This window comes from Chanos chanos, chromosome 14 (genome assembly GCF_902362185.1).
Source record: "Chanos chanos chromosome 14, fChaCha1.1, whole genome shotgun sequence".
In the NCBI taxonomy this organism is placed as follows: Eukaryota; Metazoa; Chordata; class Actinopteri; order Gonorynchiformes; family Chanidae; genus Chanos; species Chanos chanos.
In genome coordinates, this window is record NC_044508.1 from 2,179,497 (window position 1) to 2,194,496 (window position 15,000).

General features: G+C 43.9%; 1 protein-coding gene across 1 annotated transcript in view; it reads left to right on the top strand.

The window, feature by feature from the left end:
• The first annotated feature begins 3,818 nt into the window (after positions 1-3,818).
• Positions 3,819-15,000, top strand: part of sh2b3 (SH2B adaptor protein 3) — a 21,031-nt gene continuing 9,849 nt past the window's right edge. Inside the window, exon 1 of the mRNA XM_030791908.1 lies at positions 3,819-4,772. Within this exon, the coding sequence (XP_030647768.1) occupies positions 3,819-4,772 (954 nt within the window). The remainder of the gene's footprint in view (positions 4,773-15,000) is intronic.

The window sequence follows — 15,000 nt, forward strand, 5'->3', positions numbered from 1 at the left end:
AAAAATAATAGAAATAAATATTTTTATAAAGAAAAGTTATGGCATTGTTTTTCTCAGGAAAGAAAACTGTGTAATGTCATGAAAGGCACCCTCACACTACAAAATCTCTAACTGGATCAGTCATGTAGATATGTGTGTGTGTGTGTGTGTGTGTGTGTGTGTGTTGTACTGTTGTGTTGCAGTTGAAAAGACTGGGAGTTCTGTGTGTGCAGTGTTTAAGCAGATATCAACCTCAGAGATATAAATAGATCCACCCTGACAAGGGGTTCCACCAGTGAACAGCAGACTGACATATGGGGACATGTGTGTGTGTGTGTGTGTTCCTTAGAGAGAAGGAACAGTTTGAGAGGACTGGGAAAAAGAGAAGCAGACAGAGAAAGAGAGAAAGAAAGAAAAAGACACAGAGTGAGAAAGAGTGAAGAGGGGTTAAAGATGAGAGAGAGAGAGAGAGAGAGAGAGAGAGAGAGAGAGAGAGAGAGAATTGAAACAGGGCTGAGACCCAGAGAGACAGGGCAGAAAGTAAGGTATGGGATGGTGTGTGGCTACGAAAGAGAGAGAGAGAGACAGAGAGAGAGAGAGAAAGAGACAGAGAGAGAGAGAGAGAGAGAGAAAGAGACAGAGAGTGGGAGAGAGGGAAAGACGGAGTGATAGAGCGATAGAGGGAGAGAGGAAGTGAAGGCAGTCGAGTTGAGGATTGCTGAGTCATGGAGGGACTGGCTGTGCTGATAGAGACAGAGTGACACAGGGGGCCAGCGTGAGGGTGTGTACGTGTGTGTGTGTATGTGTGTGTGTGTGTGTGTGCGCACACGTGTGTGTGCGCGCGCGTTTGTATGTGTGCGTGTGCGCACGTGTGTGTATGTGTGTGGGTGTGTGTGTGCGTGCGTGTACGTGCGTGCGTGCGTGTGCGTGCGTGCGTGTGTGTGTGTGCGCACGTGTGTGTGTGTGTGTGTGTGTGCGTGCGTGCGTGCGTGGATGTGTGTGTGTGTGTGTGTGTGTGTGTGTGTGTGTGTGTGTGTGTGTGTGCGCGCGTGTGCGTGTGTGTGCGTGCGTGTGTGTGTGTGCGTGTGCGCACGTGTGTATGTGTGTGTGTGTGTGTGCGTGTGTGTGTGTGTGTGTGTGTTTGATGTAGATGCTAATGCTAGCTGTGAACCCTGAAAGAGTTGTGGTGTCTCCTGTTGTTCTTTTTTTTGTTTTTTTTTCTCCAAATCCTCTAATTCCTCTACAAGAAATGGTATTTGTTCATCTTATATATATAGGATGTCACTGTCTGTCTTTCTTTCTTTCTTTCAGTGTAGTTTACACTGTTGAAAGATAACAGGCCTGAGTTCTCTGGCTCTGTTGGCTCTGTTGGCTCTGTCTCTCTCTCTCCCTCTCTCTCTCTCATATGTATATATATGTGTGTGTGTGTGTGTGTGTGTGTATTAGTGATGTATGTCTCCCCCACCTCTTCCTGTGTGAGATGTGTTTTTTTTACTCAATCTGTTGTAAAGACTTTGTTCTGCTGTCGTTCCATGAAAACTGAAAACAGCAGACAGTTATGTGACAATTTCCAGAGAGACATACACAGTTAAACCACATGATGTTACACACACACACACACACACACACGTTAATTTCCATTCTCACACATACACACACATGCATATTTTAACGAACATTCTCTCTCTTTCTCTCTCTCTCTCTGTCTCTCTTTCTCTCTCTCTCTCTCTTGCACACACACACACACACACACACACACACACAAGTGCTAATGTGCATTCACACGCTCTCACACATACGCATATATACTAATGTGTGTTCACCCTCAGACACAGCCTTGCATGCATATCCATATGCTAACAGACACTCTCTCACAAAAACACACACACACACACACACAAACAAACAGCCCATCTGGAAATGCCTGAGTTATAGATCACAGCACAGTTGGCTGAGAGAGGGGTGTCATTAAATACGGATGTGGTGGAAACAAGGGATGGGGAGAGATTGGTTCCAGATGAGTTTGAATGCGCATGGTATGACGTGTCCACGGACAGGTGTTTATCTGACTCTCATAAAAACAGTCACGGCAAAAGCATGAAAAAAGGAAAAAAAATGTACCAAGAAGATTTGTACCAAGGAAACTGGACTTACCCATGCTGCTGATACGCTAACCCCACGTCTGGATAAAAATCACTCGTATCTGGGGATGTTTTGAGAGCAGATTGAACAAAACCATGGCTCAAATTCAATCCCAGTCTTCATTTGATTCTATACTTTACTCAGTCCCTAATCTCAGCTTTAACTTAAACCCCTCCTTTTATTCCAGTTATATGGGAGAACACGAACCATCTCTGACAGCATTATGTCCAAAGATTGTAATGTGTGTGTGTATGTGTGTGTGTGCGCGTGCGTGTGCGTGTGGGGTTTTTGTGTGTGTGTGTGTGTGTGTGTGTGTGTGTGTGTGTGTGTGTGTGTGTGTGTGTGCGCGCGCGGGCGTGTGTGTGCTCGTGTATCTGTATGTATGTGAATGTGTGTGTGCGGGCTGTGCACGCTCGTGCAGTGTGTGTGTGTGTGTGTGTGTGTGCATGTGTGCATGCATGTGTATGCAGGGTCTGTGTGTGTGTGTGCATATGTGTGTGCGTGTGTGTGTGTGCGTGTGTATGCAGGGTCTGTGTGTGTGTGTCTGTCTGTCTGTCTGTGTCTGTGTGTATGTGTGTCTGTGTCTGTGTGTGCATGTATGTGCAGTGTGTGTGTGTATGTGCGGTGTGTGTGTGTGTGTGTGTGTGTGTGTCTGCCTGCCTCTCTGTGTCTGTGTGTCTGTGTGTGTGTGTGTGTGTGTGTGTGTCTGTGTGTTTGCGGTGTGTGTATATATCTGTAATGAAAAGTGCTGAGGTTCAGTGAGTTGTATGTGTGTCATTACTGATGACAGTGCTGATTGGTTTTGGGAGCAGACGACCAGTTCTGTGGTCAGTCAGAGATAGATCGCTGAAGAATCTCATGTGAGTCATCTTTCTGAGAAAAAAGGATTCTTTGACTGAGCTGGCGTTTCGGAAAAATCAGTGTTTTACTCACATGACACAAGCTTTACAAACATGACAGATAGTTCAATGAAATTGGTTTGGAGGCATGCCTCTCTGTCAGTAGGGCTTCGTTTGTAGGTTACAATTGGTTGGGGATTTTCATGCTATGCAGGTACCTTATCACTTTTCTCCTTTTCTCTTTCTTTCTTTCTTTCTTTCTTTGCTTTTATTTTTAAGAAATAAAAAAGATGATTTAATGCATAGATTTTTTGTGTGTGTGTGTGTGTGTCTCAGAATTTCCTCGACCGGACGTTCTGGAACAGAACTAGAGCTTTCGCTGAATGAAAAAAAAAAAAAACCAATTAGTGAATTACATTGCAAATCACTTTTGTTACAGCTGTAATTCCGTGATGATTAAAACAGACTTGTATGCTGTAATTGTATGCGAATGATTTGGTAGTTATCTGGTAGTTGTCTGTGCTGGTTTCATTCTGTTTTTACCCCCTTTCCTCTCCCTATGTTCTCCCTTTCACCCGTCCCCTCCCAGTGCCATACCTCATGGTCTCGCTATATTCCACGCTCTAGGTTCTGTATTCTTTGTTCTAGCCTCTTTTCTGATTTCTCACTCTATTCTATAAGTTCTACATTTTTTCCACTGGGTTCTCGGTACACTCACGTTCTGTGGCTTCATTGACGCCTTCAGCATGTTCTCGGTTCTCGGTTCTCTCTGGGTTTTGTGTTCTGAGTGTGTTCTGTGTTCTGAGTGTGTTCTGTGTTCTCTCCTGTCAGTGATCCTCAGTTGTGCTGCTTACTGCAATGAATGGAAACACTATCCAGCAGGCGAGCACCGAGGCCTCCGTAGCGCCCCCCTGTGGCTGGAGGGATTTCTGCGAGCTGCATGCCTGCGCCACGGCACGGGAACTCGCCAAGCACTACCGGCGATTCGCCAGCGAGCGTTCCGATCAGGATGTGCCTCCGCCAGACAGCTTCTCCAAGCACTTCAGCCTGCTCTTCCAGCAGCACTTCCGCACGGAGGTGGCTAAAGACTGCCCAAACTCCGCCCCTTCCTCTCCGGCCCCGGCTCCGCCCCTGATGGGTCGCCTGCGAATCACATCGTTCTCTGGAGCGCTGGACTATCGGGAGGCGGGGCATCAGGGAGGCTCCACCCTCTTCGCAGTGTATGCGCCCAAGGCAGAACCAGTGGTTGTGGCCAGGGAGCAGGAGGAGCCTCTGCGCTGCGCCCCGCCCACCGACACTACACTCCGCCCCCGCAGTCGCAGCCAGGAGGAGGGGCTCTCAGAGCGGCGGGCGGGATCCGAGCGGCTTTGCCCCACCTCCACCCGTACGGATCCCTCTAACTTTTCTGTCCATCAGATCCGGCGAAGCGTACGGCGGTTCTTTAAAAAACGGCAGCAACCCTTAGACGCGGCCGACGGACCAATCGATGGTGGCTTTGACAGGGTGGGTGGAGCCTCAGGGACCATGGGACCTGGCCCACCAATCACCTCCCTGCAGCCCTCTACCTCCCACGTATCCCAGAATGCCATGCCGTTTTTTGACCGCCTAAAAGGAAAGTTCCGGACTCAGAGTGTACGGCGCCGGTCTGATTTGGGAAGCGCCTGTAAAGAAGGGCAGCTGAGGTACCTGGTGGTGGACGACACTATCTCAGACTCACAGCCTCGGTGGCTACGCTGCCGCCTACTGGTACGGAGGACCGTGGAGCGGCCATCCAGTGAGACCTACCAACTGGAGCTCTACGACCCCCCAAAGGTAAAGTTCGAGTCTTGGACGCCACTGTGCTCAAGGTCGATCATTTTCATAACTATTCCTCTTAGAACAGCTCTGTCTGATGCATCCCACAGGTTTTGATAGTGTATTCAAAAACAATCCAACAGTCAGTATCCACACGATTGGAGGCAGTGACAGTACATGAGACCTGAAGGAGCCAAGTCTCCCCTATGTCTACTGCCATTGTTTTTTTTAGCGACGGTTATTAATCAGAACTCTTTGGCTTCCTGTGATGACAAGAACTGAAATCAAGTCTTTTAACTAAAACTCACCATTTACCTCTCCAAACTATTTGCTTGAAATTTGTTTTGATTTTCTCGTTTTTTTGTTGTTGTTTTTTTTTGATTGACTTCTGTTGATTCCGGGCCGTTTCACATCTCTAAGCCATTTATTTGTTTTTATTTATTTATTTGTTTGTTTGTTTGGCCAGTCCTCTGTGCTTGGGAAGAAGCATGTCATCTATGTTTAGTTATTAATGGAATTTTACAGAGAATTGGAAGTAGTTATGGTGTCTGAGCTTGTCACAGTTTGGAGTGGAGTGATTGGAGTGTCTGCTCCATCTCCAGGGTTCTGGAGATGTTTCCCAATAATAATCTAACAACACTCTGTTAAAATACTTTTTTGTGTGTTTGTTTTGGGAAATGAGATTTTCGCACAGATCAGCTGCAAACATGCATCCACCCACACTAACCATTAGCAGGCTTGCTGTACACATATACTCTGTCTCTTTCTCTCTGTCTCCCTTTCTCTCTGTGTTGCTCTTTCTTTCTCTGTCTCTCTTTCTCCTTTTCTCTCGGTGGTATTCTATTTATCTCCTCTCCTCTCCTCTCCTCTCCTCTCCTCTCCGCTGTTCCATGTCTTTTATGTTGGAACAGGGATGTAACTGGGGTATAGTTGGACCTGTGGACTTGTGTAGATGCGCAGCCTAAGTGTTCTGTTTGAGTAGACAGTGGTCCACTGCTCAAACACTGGGTCACGGTGCTGATCCGATTTCTGCTCTGCCGCTGAGGAATCTTGGCTAGGGCAGTGAAAACTTCCACGTAATGACCTTAAAAGGAAAGGGAACTGCCGAAAAACTTTTTGTTTTTTTACCGTACACTATAGATCAGGTTGCCCCAAATCTAGTCCCGTGGTCCTGCTGGCTTTTTTAAACTCACTTTTTGACTAGAGCTAGGAAACAGGTGTGGAGTCTCTTCAGCCAATCAGAGCCCACCGTGATGGGTTGGTTGATCTGTACCAGCAGGATTTGAGCATGAATGCCTTTGATATCTGGATATGTTCTCATTATGTGTGTGTAGGTTTGAAATTTATGCATCTGTGCACTCTGAAATACTTTGGTTTCAGGTGTGTGTGTGCACACGCGCGCGTGTTTGGTTCAAAACTTTTTTGAGAATCCGAATTTTGCCGAGCGCGGACAGTAATTCGTGTTGTTCAGCATTTTTTTATACTTTCGGCTCCTCATGCACGTATCGTGTTAATTTGTTTGTGTGTGTATATATATATATGTGTGTGTATGTTTACGCGCGCGCGTGGCTATGTATGTGTGTGTTTTCAGACCACGGCTTTTCTCGCGCATTTTAGTCTCTCCCGCGGCATATGTTGAAAGATCGTACTGGGACCATTAGGAAGGACCGTGGTGGAGTCGATCGGGCCAGGGATGATGCTGAAAGAGGAAACTGTGGTCCGACTGATAATTTTCTTTTCGCGTGAGAAACTATGTTTGAGGGAAGTTGAAACTTTTTAAAAAACGAGTTGTGCAGCAGTAGATAAATGTGGCTGATTATCTGCTGTCAGATTTCAGAGAAGTGTCATATAATTATCATGTTAAAATGCGACTTTTTTCCCTTAAAGAGGTCACGCCGCATATTCCAGTTGTCGCGCTACAGGCTTAATTTCTGAAGGTTTTTTTTTTCCCACTTTTATTTATTTATTTATTTATTTATTTATTTATTTATTTATACTTTTTCCAAAATTAGGTAAATTCGTAACAAACGTAGTTGAAATCGGAGCCCTAAATTATATCCAACTGTAAAGGATATTTGGGTTTTCAGATTTTTTTTCTCTTTCATGTTCAGCATGTAAGCACCCATGTGCTATATTTAGGACGGAAGTTTAGTGGATCCAGCTCTTCCGAGTTGGTCATTAAGCTACTCATAAAAGCAAGAATTTGTCTGAAAGTAATTTCCACTAAAGTGATTTTAACGCTTAGAATTTTAAGGGCCGTTTTTTGTACTTTAATTATTGGTTTTTTTTGTTTTGTTTTTTTAACCCTTTTTCCCACTGATAAATCTGAATCACTGTGACTTTTTGGTCATACTGTTTTCAGACCTAACAGCTGCAGTTCCACCCACACATGCAGATGCAATTGGTCTCCTTTAGACCAGCGGTTCTCATCCCCAGTCCTGAGGGTCCCTGCCCTGTACGTCTCTGTTTTAACTCTTCATTATCACAGTTGATTGAGCACTGGAGTTGTGAACCGCTGCTTTAGACAGTCTGAGTGTTTTAAGGTGACTGTGTATCCATGCAGAGTATGTTTACTGCGTTTACAGTGAGTACAATGACTGGGAAAGACGGCTGACAAGTCTCATCACGTGTCACACGGAAATCTTTTGCCTGTGTCTACGTACAGCACTGTGCACACAGCCAGTCTTATAGACACCCCCCACCCGCCCCCCCCCCCCCCCCCCCCCCCCCCCCCCTCTCTCTCCCTCTCCCTCCCTCTCTCCCCCTCTCTCTCTCTCTCTCTCTCTCCCTCTCTCCCTCTCTCCCCCTCTCTCTCTCTCTCTCTCTCTTTGTGCTGCTTCCTTCTCTCTCTCTCTCTCTCTCTCTCTCTGACAGCTATGCAGACTGAGAGGCTCTCAGACTGTGTGTGTTGTATACAGGCTGTAAAAGACCAAACGTCTCCTAAAATCCTCGACTTTGAATGTGGACCAGGAAGTAAAAAGAGCTATCTCAGACTGGTGATACGCATAAGAGTGTTCTTCCAGAGAGACAAAGAGGAATATTTTATGATCTGTTTTGTCATTTTATTTTCAGGATGATAAACTCTCTTTCAAACATGCAGTCTATCCCTCCAGTCCCCAAAGTCCCTGGTCTGGTTTGATCTCTCCATACATGTTTTGAGGGCATATCTTTGGCAATGATTATGACTAGTGTTATGGAAAATATTTCTAATTCTATTTGACCGCATTGCGTCTCCATCTGGTGTGTGTTTGCTGTCAGTTTATTTTCAAACACATCATATATCCGCACAATTAGGGCGTCCACACATGCTAACCAGACAGCTTTGCAGCTCAAATGTCTCCGCAGCTCTCTCGGAGTTTACAAACACACCCGTCACCGTTAACGGGTGTGTGTGGTGGGTGGGGGGAGGGGGTGGTCAGTAGAGTCTCTTGGCCTCTCTGCTGGTGTGTTCCCGTGTGTGTGTGCGTGTGTGTGTTTTTACTCGTTTTGATGACCTCTCGATGAAGCTGTATGCATAGCTTTGTTTGTTTGTTTATTCGTTGTAAGGCTGTGTTTGAACAGCCTCTTTGAGAAGACGGTCTGTCTATAAATACGTTGGTTGATCTGCTAGAGACCAATGAAACGGCCTTCAAACTCTGGACTGCCACCCCCCCCCCCCCCCCACCCCCAGTGCACTGCTGCAGATCTTTGACATCTCAGGCTCCATGTTACTTAGTGAAAAATGTGTCATAAGTAAAAAGACATATACATTTATCTTAATCTCCAAGCAGTAACAGTCAACAGGATATTATGCACTTAACACATTATGTCCCCAACGGATGATCAAAGAGTAACTCATGAAATTAGGAGGGAAAGAAAAACAGAAAACTCATTATGACAAAGCGACCGTCGACATAAAAAGGTCGAACGAACGTCTTCACAAACATGCACGTATTTCAGTTTTAATCAACCTCGTCAATCTCCACCTCTCAATGCCAAAGCCACAGTTTCAATTTCTGATAGTCAAAGCGAAATCAGACCGGTTCCTATTTCCCCGAAAGCATCACGCGCTTATTGCTAGATGTACGATTTCAAAACGAGAATTTTATCAAACGCTCACCCGAGCGAACACATTCTCTCTCTCTCTCTCTCTCTCTTTCCCCCTCACACACACACATACGCACATTTTCTCTCTCACACACACACACACACGCACACTGCAGACACACCGCTGATGTGTGCTATACCACAGGAGCTGATTAATATCTGATGTTTTAGCCAACATCGCTTTTGATGAATTCGAGGAACTTTCAGACCACAGAGGAAGTCTGTTTTTGATTAGTTGACTGTTCATACATGTTGATGCATGATACTTGTCATTTTGAAAAACCAACAGTAATATTGACATATTATGTATCTCCAAAATATTACCATTATAAATTTTTATGCACAAATATTCAAGAGTATTTTTATTTAATTACATTTTCTTTTATCTATAATTTAGTTACGTGCTTTATGATTTATAAGAGAAATTATTGACATTTTCACCCTGTGATTTGGAAATGAATGTGCAGCCTCCTGAGTGAGGAGTTGCTTTGGAGTTCATATTCACTCTTAATCAGATATGATATGAGTTAGTGTTATATTAGTGGTCTTTCGTTGCTGTATTTCAGGGAGTGTTTTTGCATATCACTACCTCTGTGTCTTTCCCATAAACGTGCATAGCTGTGCTCCCGTGATGAAACTTCTCTAAAGATGTCTACACCGGCCTGTTTATTTATGCTACATTTATTTCTATTATTTATATTTATAGAATATAGAGGCGCTGTCAAGGGCTTTTCAAGATTGTGTGTGTGTGTGTGTGTGTGTGTGTGTGTGTGTGTGTGTGTGTGTGTGTGTGTGAGGGTGTGCATATGTGTGTGTGCATGTATATGTGTGTGTGTGTGTGTGCATATATGTGTGTGTGGGTGGGTGTGCTTATGTGTGTGTGCATATATATGTGTGTGTGTGTGTGTGTGTGTGTGTGCATATATGTGTGTGTGGGTGGGTGTTGTTGTTTTTGTTTTGGACTGGGTACCCGGCGTTGTTGGAGAATGGCACAGTGTCTTTGTGGTGGTGAGAAACTGATTTGACCTCCAGTGCTTGTCTTTGTGACAGGATTTCTCTGTTCCGTGCTTTTTGACAAACAGTGGCAGGTTTGGAGGTGGCGTGTCTGAGTGGAGCTGTCTGCTTCGTTTTAACGTTTTCTACGGGAGGGAAGCACCTTTAGGCTCTTTTCTGTCGTGGCCTCAGAACAAACCTTTCTTTTGTTTGTTTGTTTGTGAGTTTGTTTGTTTGTTTTCGTACAGTATGCATACCGTGAGACTGCAGGGCTTGTGTGTGTGACTGTACTTGTCCACAGGTTTTAATGCAGCGTTAAAGACATGTGAAAGAAGACTGAATGTGTGTGTGGATAAAGTCTGGACTGAGCCACATCTTAAAGGGTGACTAGGTATTGGGGGAGAGATTTTTAGACGGGTCTTTTTATGTGTGTTCGTGTGTGTGTGTATGTGATATATGTCTTGTGTTTGTGTGTGTTTGATTATGTGTGTGAGAGAGGAAAAGTGTGTGTTTGTGAGAGACAGAGAAAGAGAGTGTGTGTTTGTGCACGTGTGTGTGAGAGAGAGAGAGACAGAGAGAGAGACTGTGTGTTTGAGAGAGAGAAACATACAGAGAGAGAGAAAGAGTGTGTGTGTATGTGTGTGTGTGTATGTGTGTGTGCGATTGCACAGGGGCATTGTTGCTTATATCTTTATGCAGCGCAACCTGCAACCACAGAGCTGGTGTGTCTGACCTCACTAAGCTACCCACGGAAAGCCCCGCTCAGTCTCCCTCCCTCCCTCCCTCCCTCTCTCTCTCTCTCTCTCTCTCTCTCTCTCTCTCTCCTCTCTTCTCATCTTTTTTTGCTCTCCCCATCTCTCTCTCTCTACCTTTCTGTCAGTCTGTGCTGCGGTTCTTTAGGCCGTAAACAGGATGCTCGATCGACCTGTGTGAATTAGAATATGAAAAACCATCTCTGTCTCTCCAGGCGCACATGACACACACACACATCCACACACACACACACGCACATGCACATGCACTCGCACACATGCACACACACAAAGCACGCGCGCGCACACACACTCACTCACAGACACACACACACACACACACTCACACACACAACCTTACTAAAGTGACTACTGATAAACCCCTGGTAATCCTCTTATGTGAGTCATGTAGTCAGAACACCTTAGATCAAACCATCTACTTAGCTTTGATCCTCAACACTTTACTGTTACAGTGCGAGTGTGTGTGTGAGAGAGAGAGAGGGAGAGAGATTTTGTGTCTTTGTGTTATGTGTGTGTGAGAGTGAGAGAATGAAAGATTTTGCGCGTGTGTAACAGCGGGGAAAGCAAACGGTGCTGAGACTGGTTATCTCTTGCTTTTCGGCAGCAGGTTTTGACGTTCACCCCTGATATGATTAACATGTTTGGATTATGCATTTCATAAAACCTGAGCTCTCCTGCTGAGAACAAATAGGACAGGCATCAGGGCACATGCGAGTTTACTGAGCACATGCGAGTTTACTGAGCACATGCGAGTTTACTGAGCACATGTAAGTTTACTGAGCACATGCGAGTTTACTGAGCACATGTAAGTTTACTGAGCACATGCGAGTTTACTGAGCACATGTAAGTTTACTGAGCACATGCGAGTTTACTGAACACATGTAAGTTTACTGAGCACCACTAAAGGAGTACAGTCCCTCTGCATGTTCTCCCCTCTCTCTGACTCTCTTTTCTTTTCTTTTCTTTTTTTTTTTTTTATCAGCAACACCTGAGCGAAACGCTGACTCCATGCGCTAGAGATTCAAAGTTCGATACAACACAGAAACAGGAAGCACCCCCCCTCTTTCTATATGTGTGTGTGTGTGTGTCTTTTTAATTTTCTGAGTAGAGTGTGGTGTTGAGTGTTCTGTGAAACCGCGGAAACATTTTTCGGAGCAGGATTAAAGGTCATAATGAATGGCATTTCTCTATTTCATTGTACATTCTCACAGAGAGGGAGAGAGAGAGAGAGAGAGAGCGGGTAAAAATAAATGGAGAGAAGAGAAAAAAACATGGAGAGAATGAGAGAGAGAAATGGAGAGAATGAGAGAGAGAGAAGCGTTTTTAGGCGTGAAGTAGTCTTGTAGTTTTGAGGTGTGTATGTTCATTCTATTGTCATTTTCTGCCAGTGTGGTTCAGTGTTCTGACATATGTATTTGGAAGCCAGAATTATAGAGACATTTTCATTATAAAAGAAAGAGTGAAAACAGAAAGGAAGGCCAAATTAGTCAGTGTGTTTCATTTGTATGTTTTCTGTAATAAGGGCCAGTTGTCACCTTTAATCCCTTTTGGAGAGTAATTTTAATCCCTTTCAGAGAGTAATTTTTAATCCCTTTCAGAGAGTAATTTTTAATCCCTTTAGGAGAGTAAATTTTAATCCCTTTTGGAGAGTAATTTTAATCCCTTTCAGAGAGTAATTTTTAATCCCTTTAGGAGAGTAATTTTTAAAATGTTTCATGATGTTTTGTTTCCTCCTCAAGAGGTTTTTGTATTTGCAAAACCTGTCAGCTGGTAAAAAACAGTATAATAATCCAGCTGGCACCTGACAGCTGTTTCTGTGTGTGTGTCTGTGTGTGCGTGTGTGTGCATGTGTGTGAGTGTGTACGTGCATGCATGTGTGTGTTTGTGTGTATTTTATGAGTATATGCGTGTGTGTGCGTATGTGTGTGTGTGAGAGTGTGTATGTGCGTTAGTGTGTCTATATATGCATGTGTATGTATGTGTGTGTGTGTGTGTGTGTGTGTGTGTGTGTGTGTGTGTTTAAGTGCTGTTTGTCATGGTCAGTAGTTATGCCCAGTGTGTAACAGTCATTTCTTTGTGAAAAGAGCTGTGTTGTTTCCTGCTTCCTCATGTACAGATCATGCAAAAGAAAAACACAGCTTAAGAGACATTTGTCTGTAACGTTATGATTGTGTGTATGTTATGTTGTGAAGATCAGGACAGCAAACAAATGAACGCTGTTTGAATGTGTGTGTAAATGAATGTTCAATAGTCTTTGAATAATGAATAATCCTTTGGTTGTTTGCCAATCTGGAGCAAGATTTTAAATATTACCGTGAGTGTGAGTCATATTGAAACACAGAGGAAGTCTCTCTCTAAAAACAAAAGTACCATTACTGAAGTGGAATCGTTTGATTTCTGTAGACTGTATGATGATATTGAAGTCGTCCTGGATATTTAACCCAAACTGGCACTGTAACCCTGGAAACGAGATGAAAATTATTATTATCATTATTTTTTTTTTGTGTAAGGCTTAGACTTCAAGAGACACTCAGTAGAGACAGAAACTTGATTTCTTTTCTATCTGGTAATGTAGTGAAAAGCTTTTACAGTTTGTGCTGGTCTAAAAGATGTGTGATAGTTTGTAATGGTTTCTAACTGTTTCAAGTGGATTTCTTTAAAAAAAAAAACCCCAAAACACTTTGTTTCCACTGGAGCGTTTCAGATGGAGCGTTTCAGATGGCCGTGTGAAAGCTTGTGCGTGTCCCGACCTCAGTGTGATCTATTTTCACAGTGGGTAGCACTGTCGCCTCACAACAACAAGTTCCGGGGTACGATTCCCTGTGTGGAGTTTGAATGTTCTCCCTGTGTCTGTGTGGGTTTCCTCCGGGAACTCCAGTTTCCTCCTACAGTCCAAAAACATGCAGATTAAGTGAACTGGAGACACTAAATTGCCCCCTAGGTGTGAATGAGTGTGTGAATGTGTTTGTCTGTGTGTCTGCCGTGCAATGGACTGGCAACCTGTCCAGGGTGTTTCCCTGCCTTTCAACCCCCCCGAATCCTAATGAGGATAAGCAGCTTAGATAGTGAGTGAGTGAGTGAGATACTGGTGAATACTCAGTGGAAAATAAAGACACTGGTGAAAACTCAGTGGAAGTATCAGTGGAAATTTGAATTTCAGTCCAAACTGAATGAACCCAGTTCAACTTAGTCTGCTGGGAGTTTGCTGGTTGTGTGATAATTTTATTAACATCAGCCCTTGTAGTTAGAACAGCTTTGGATATCACACCAGAGATGCTCTCACCCTGTCTTCGTATCATTCTGCAGTTTATTACAGTTTGATTTGATTTGATTTTATTTATGCATATTTGAAATGCGCTGGTATTCCATTTGACCTCTTGATTCATGATATTTACTGACAGGAAATGCATCAGAATGTTCCACAGAAGAATGCTAAACAAGCTACTCACATCTGTGTACAGAACCGGTAAATATTCTGGCCGCAGAGAGGGGCGGCGGGGGGGGGGGGGGGGGGGGGGGGGGGGGAGAAAACAAAAAACAAGAAACCCCCCCCCCCCAAAAAAAAAACCCCTAACCAAATAAGGCCTGTATGTGATAGAGAGAGGGAGACCTGTTTATCCTGCCGCAGACAGATACAGATAGCCCTCTGTCCACTTGTTTTTCCCTCAGATAGACAGAACTTCAATCAGAGATGATGACTGACACTTCACGTCTGTCTCACTGGCCTTTTTGGTTCATTTGCGTCTGGATTTCATTTGATTTTTTTCAATATTTTTTATCAAAGTTTTCAGTTTTTGTTTTGCTCTTTTTCATTTATACATCAGTACGGGTTTGACACTTTAGTTGTTATTGTAGATTTTTTTTTACTCGACAACATAAAATAAATTTTTCAATTTTGTTTTTTTTTCTTTTTATCCCTGTTAATTTCCTTTTCCTTTGAAGGGTTAAAATAACTCCACAGACTGGAGAGCAGTCCAGAAACACTCTCCTAGTCCTGAATGATCTGGTTTCCCGCCCATGACTCGACAGAGAGTCGGCAGTTCACAGGGCGTCGGAAACTAGAGCGGGGCTGACAGAGGCATAGTGCTGTTGTGCTTGTTGTTGTGTTGTGGTATTGTGGTGTTTTATTTTATTTGTTTGTTGTGTGTGTTTGTTGTCGTTGTGCTGTGTAGTTGTGGTGTTTTTGATTAAGTTTGTGACAGTTAGCCTCTCATTCTCACTGTATCTCTCTGTAAGTGTGTGTGTGTGTGTGTATGTGTGATGTTAATCTAAACTGGAATGCAGCGAGAAAAACCTTTTGAATCTTCCAGAATCATTCTGAGAGGATTAAACTTTTTAAGACTCTGTGCTTGCATGTGTGTGTGTGTGTGTGTGTGTGTGTGTGTGCATATGTG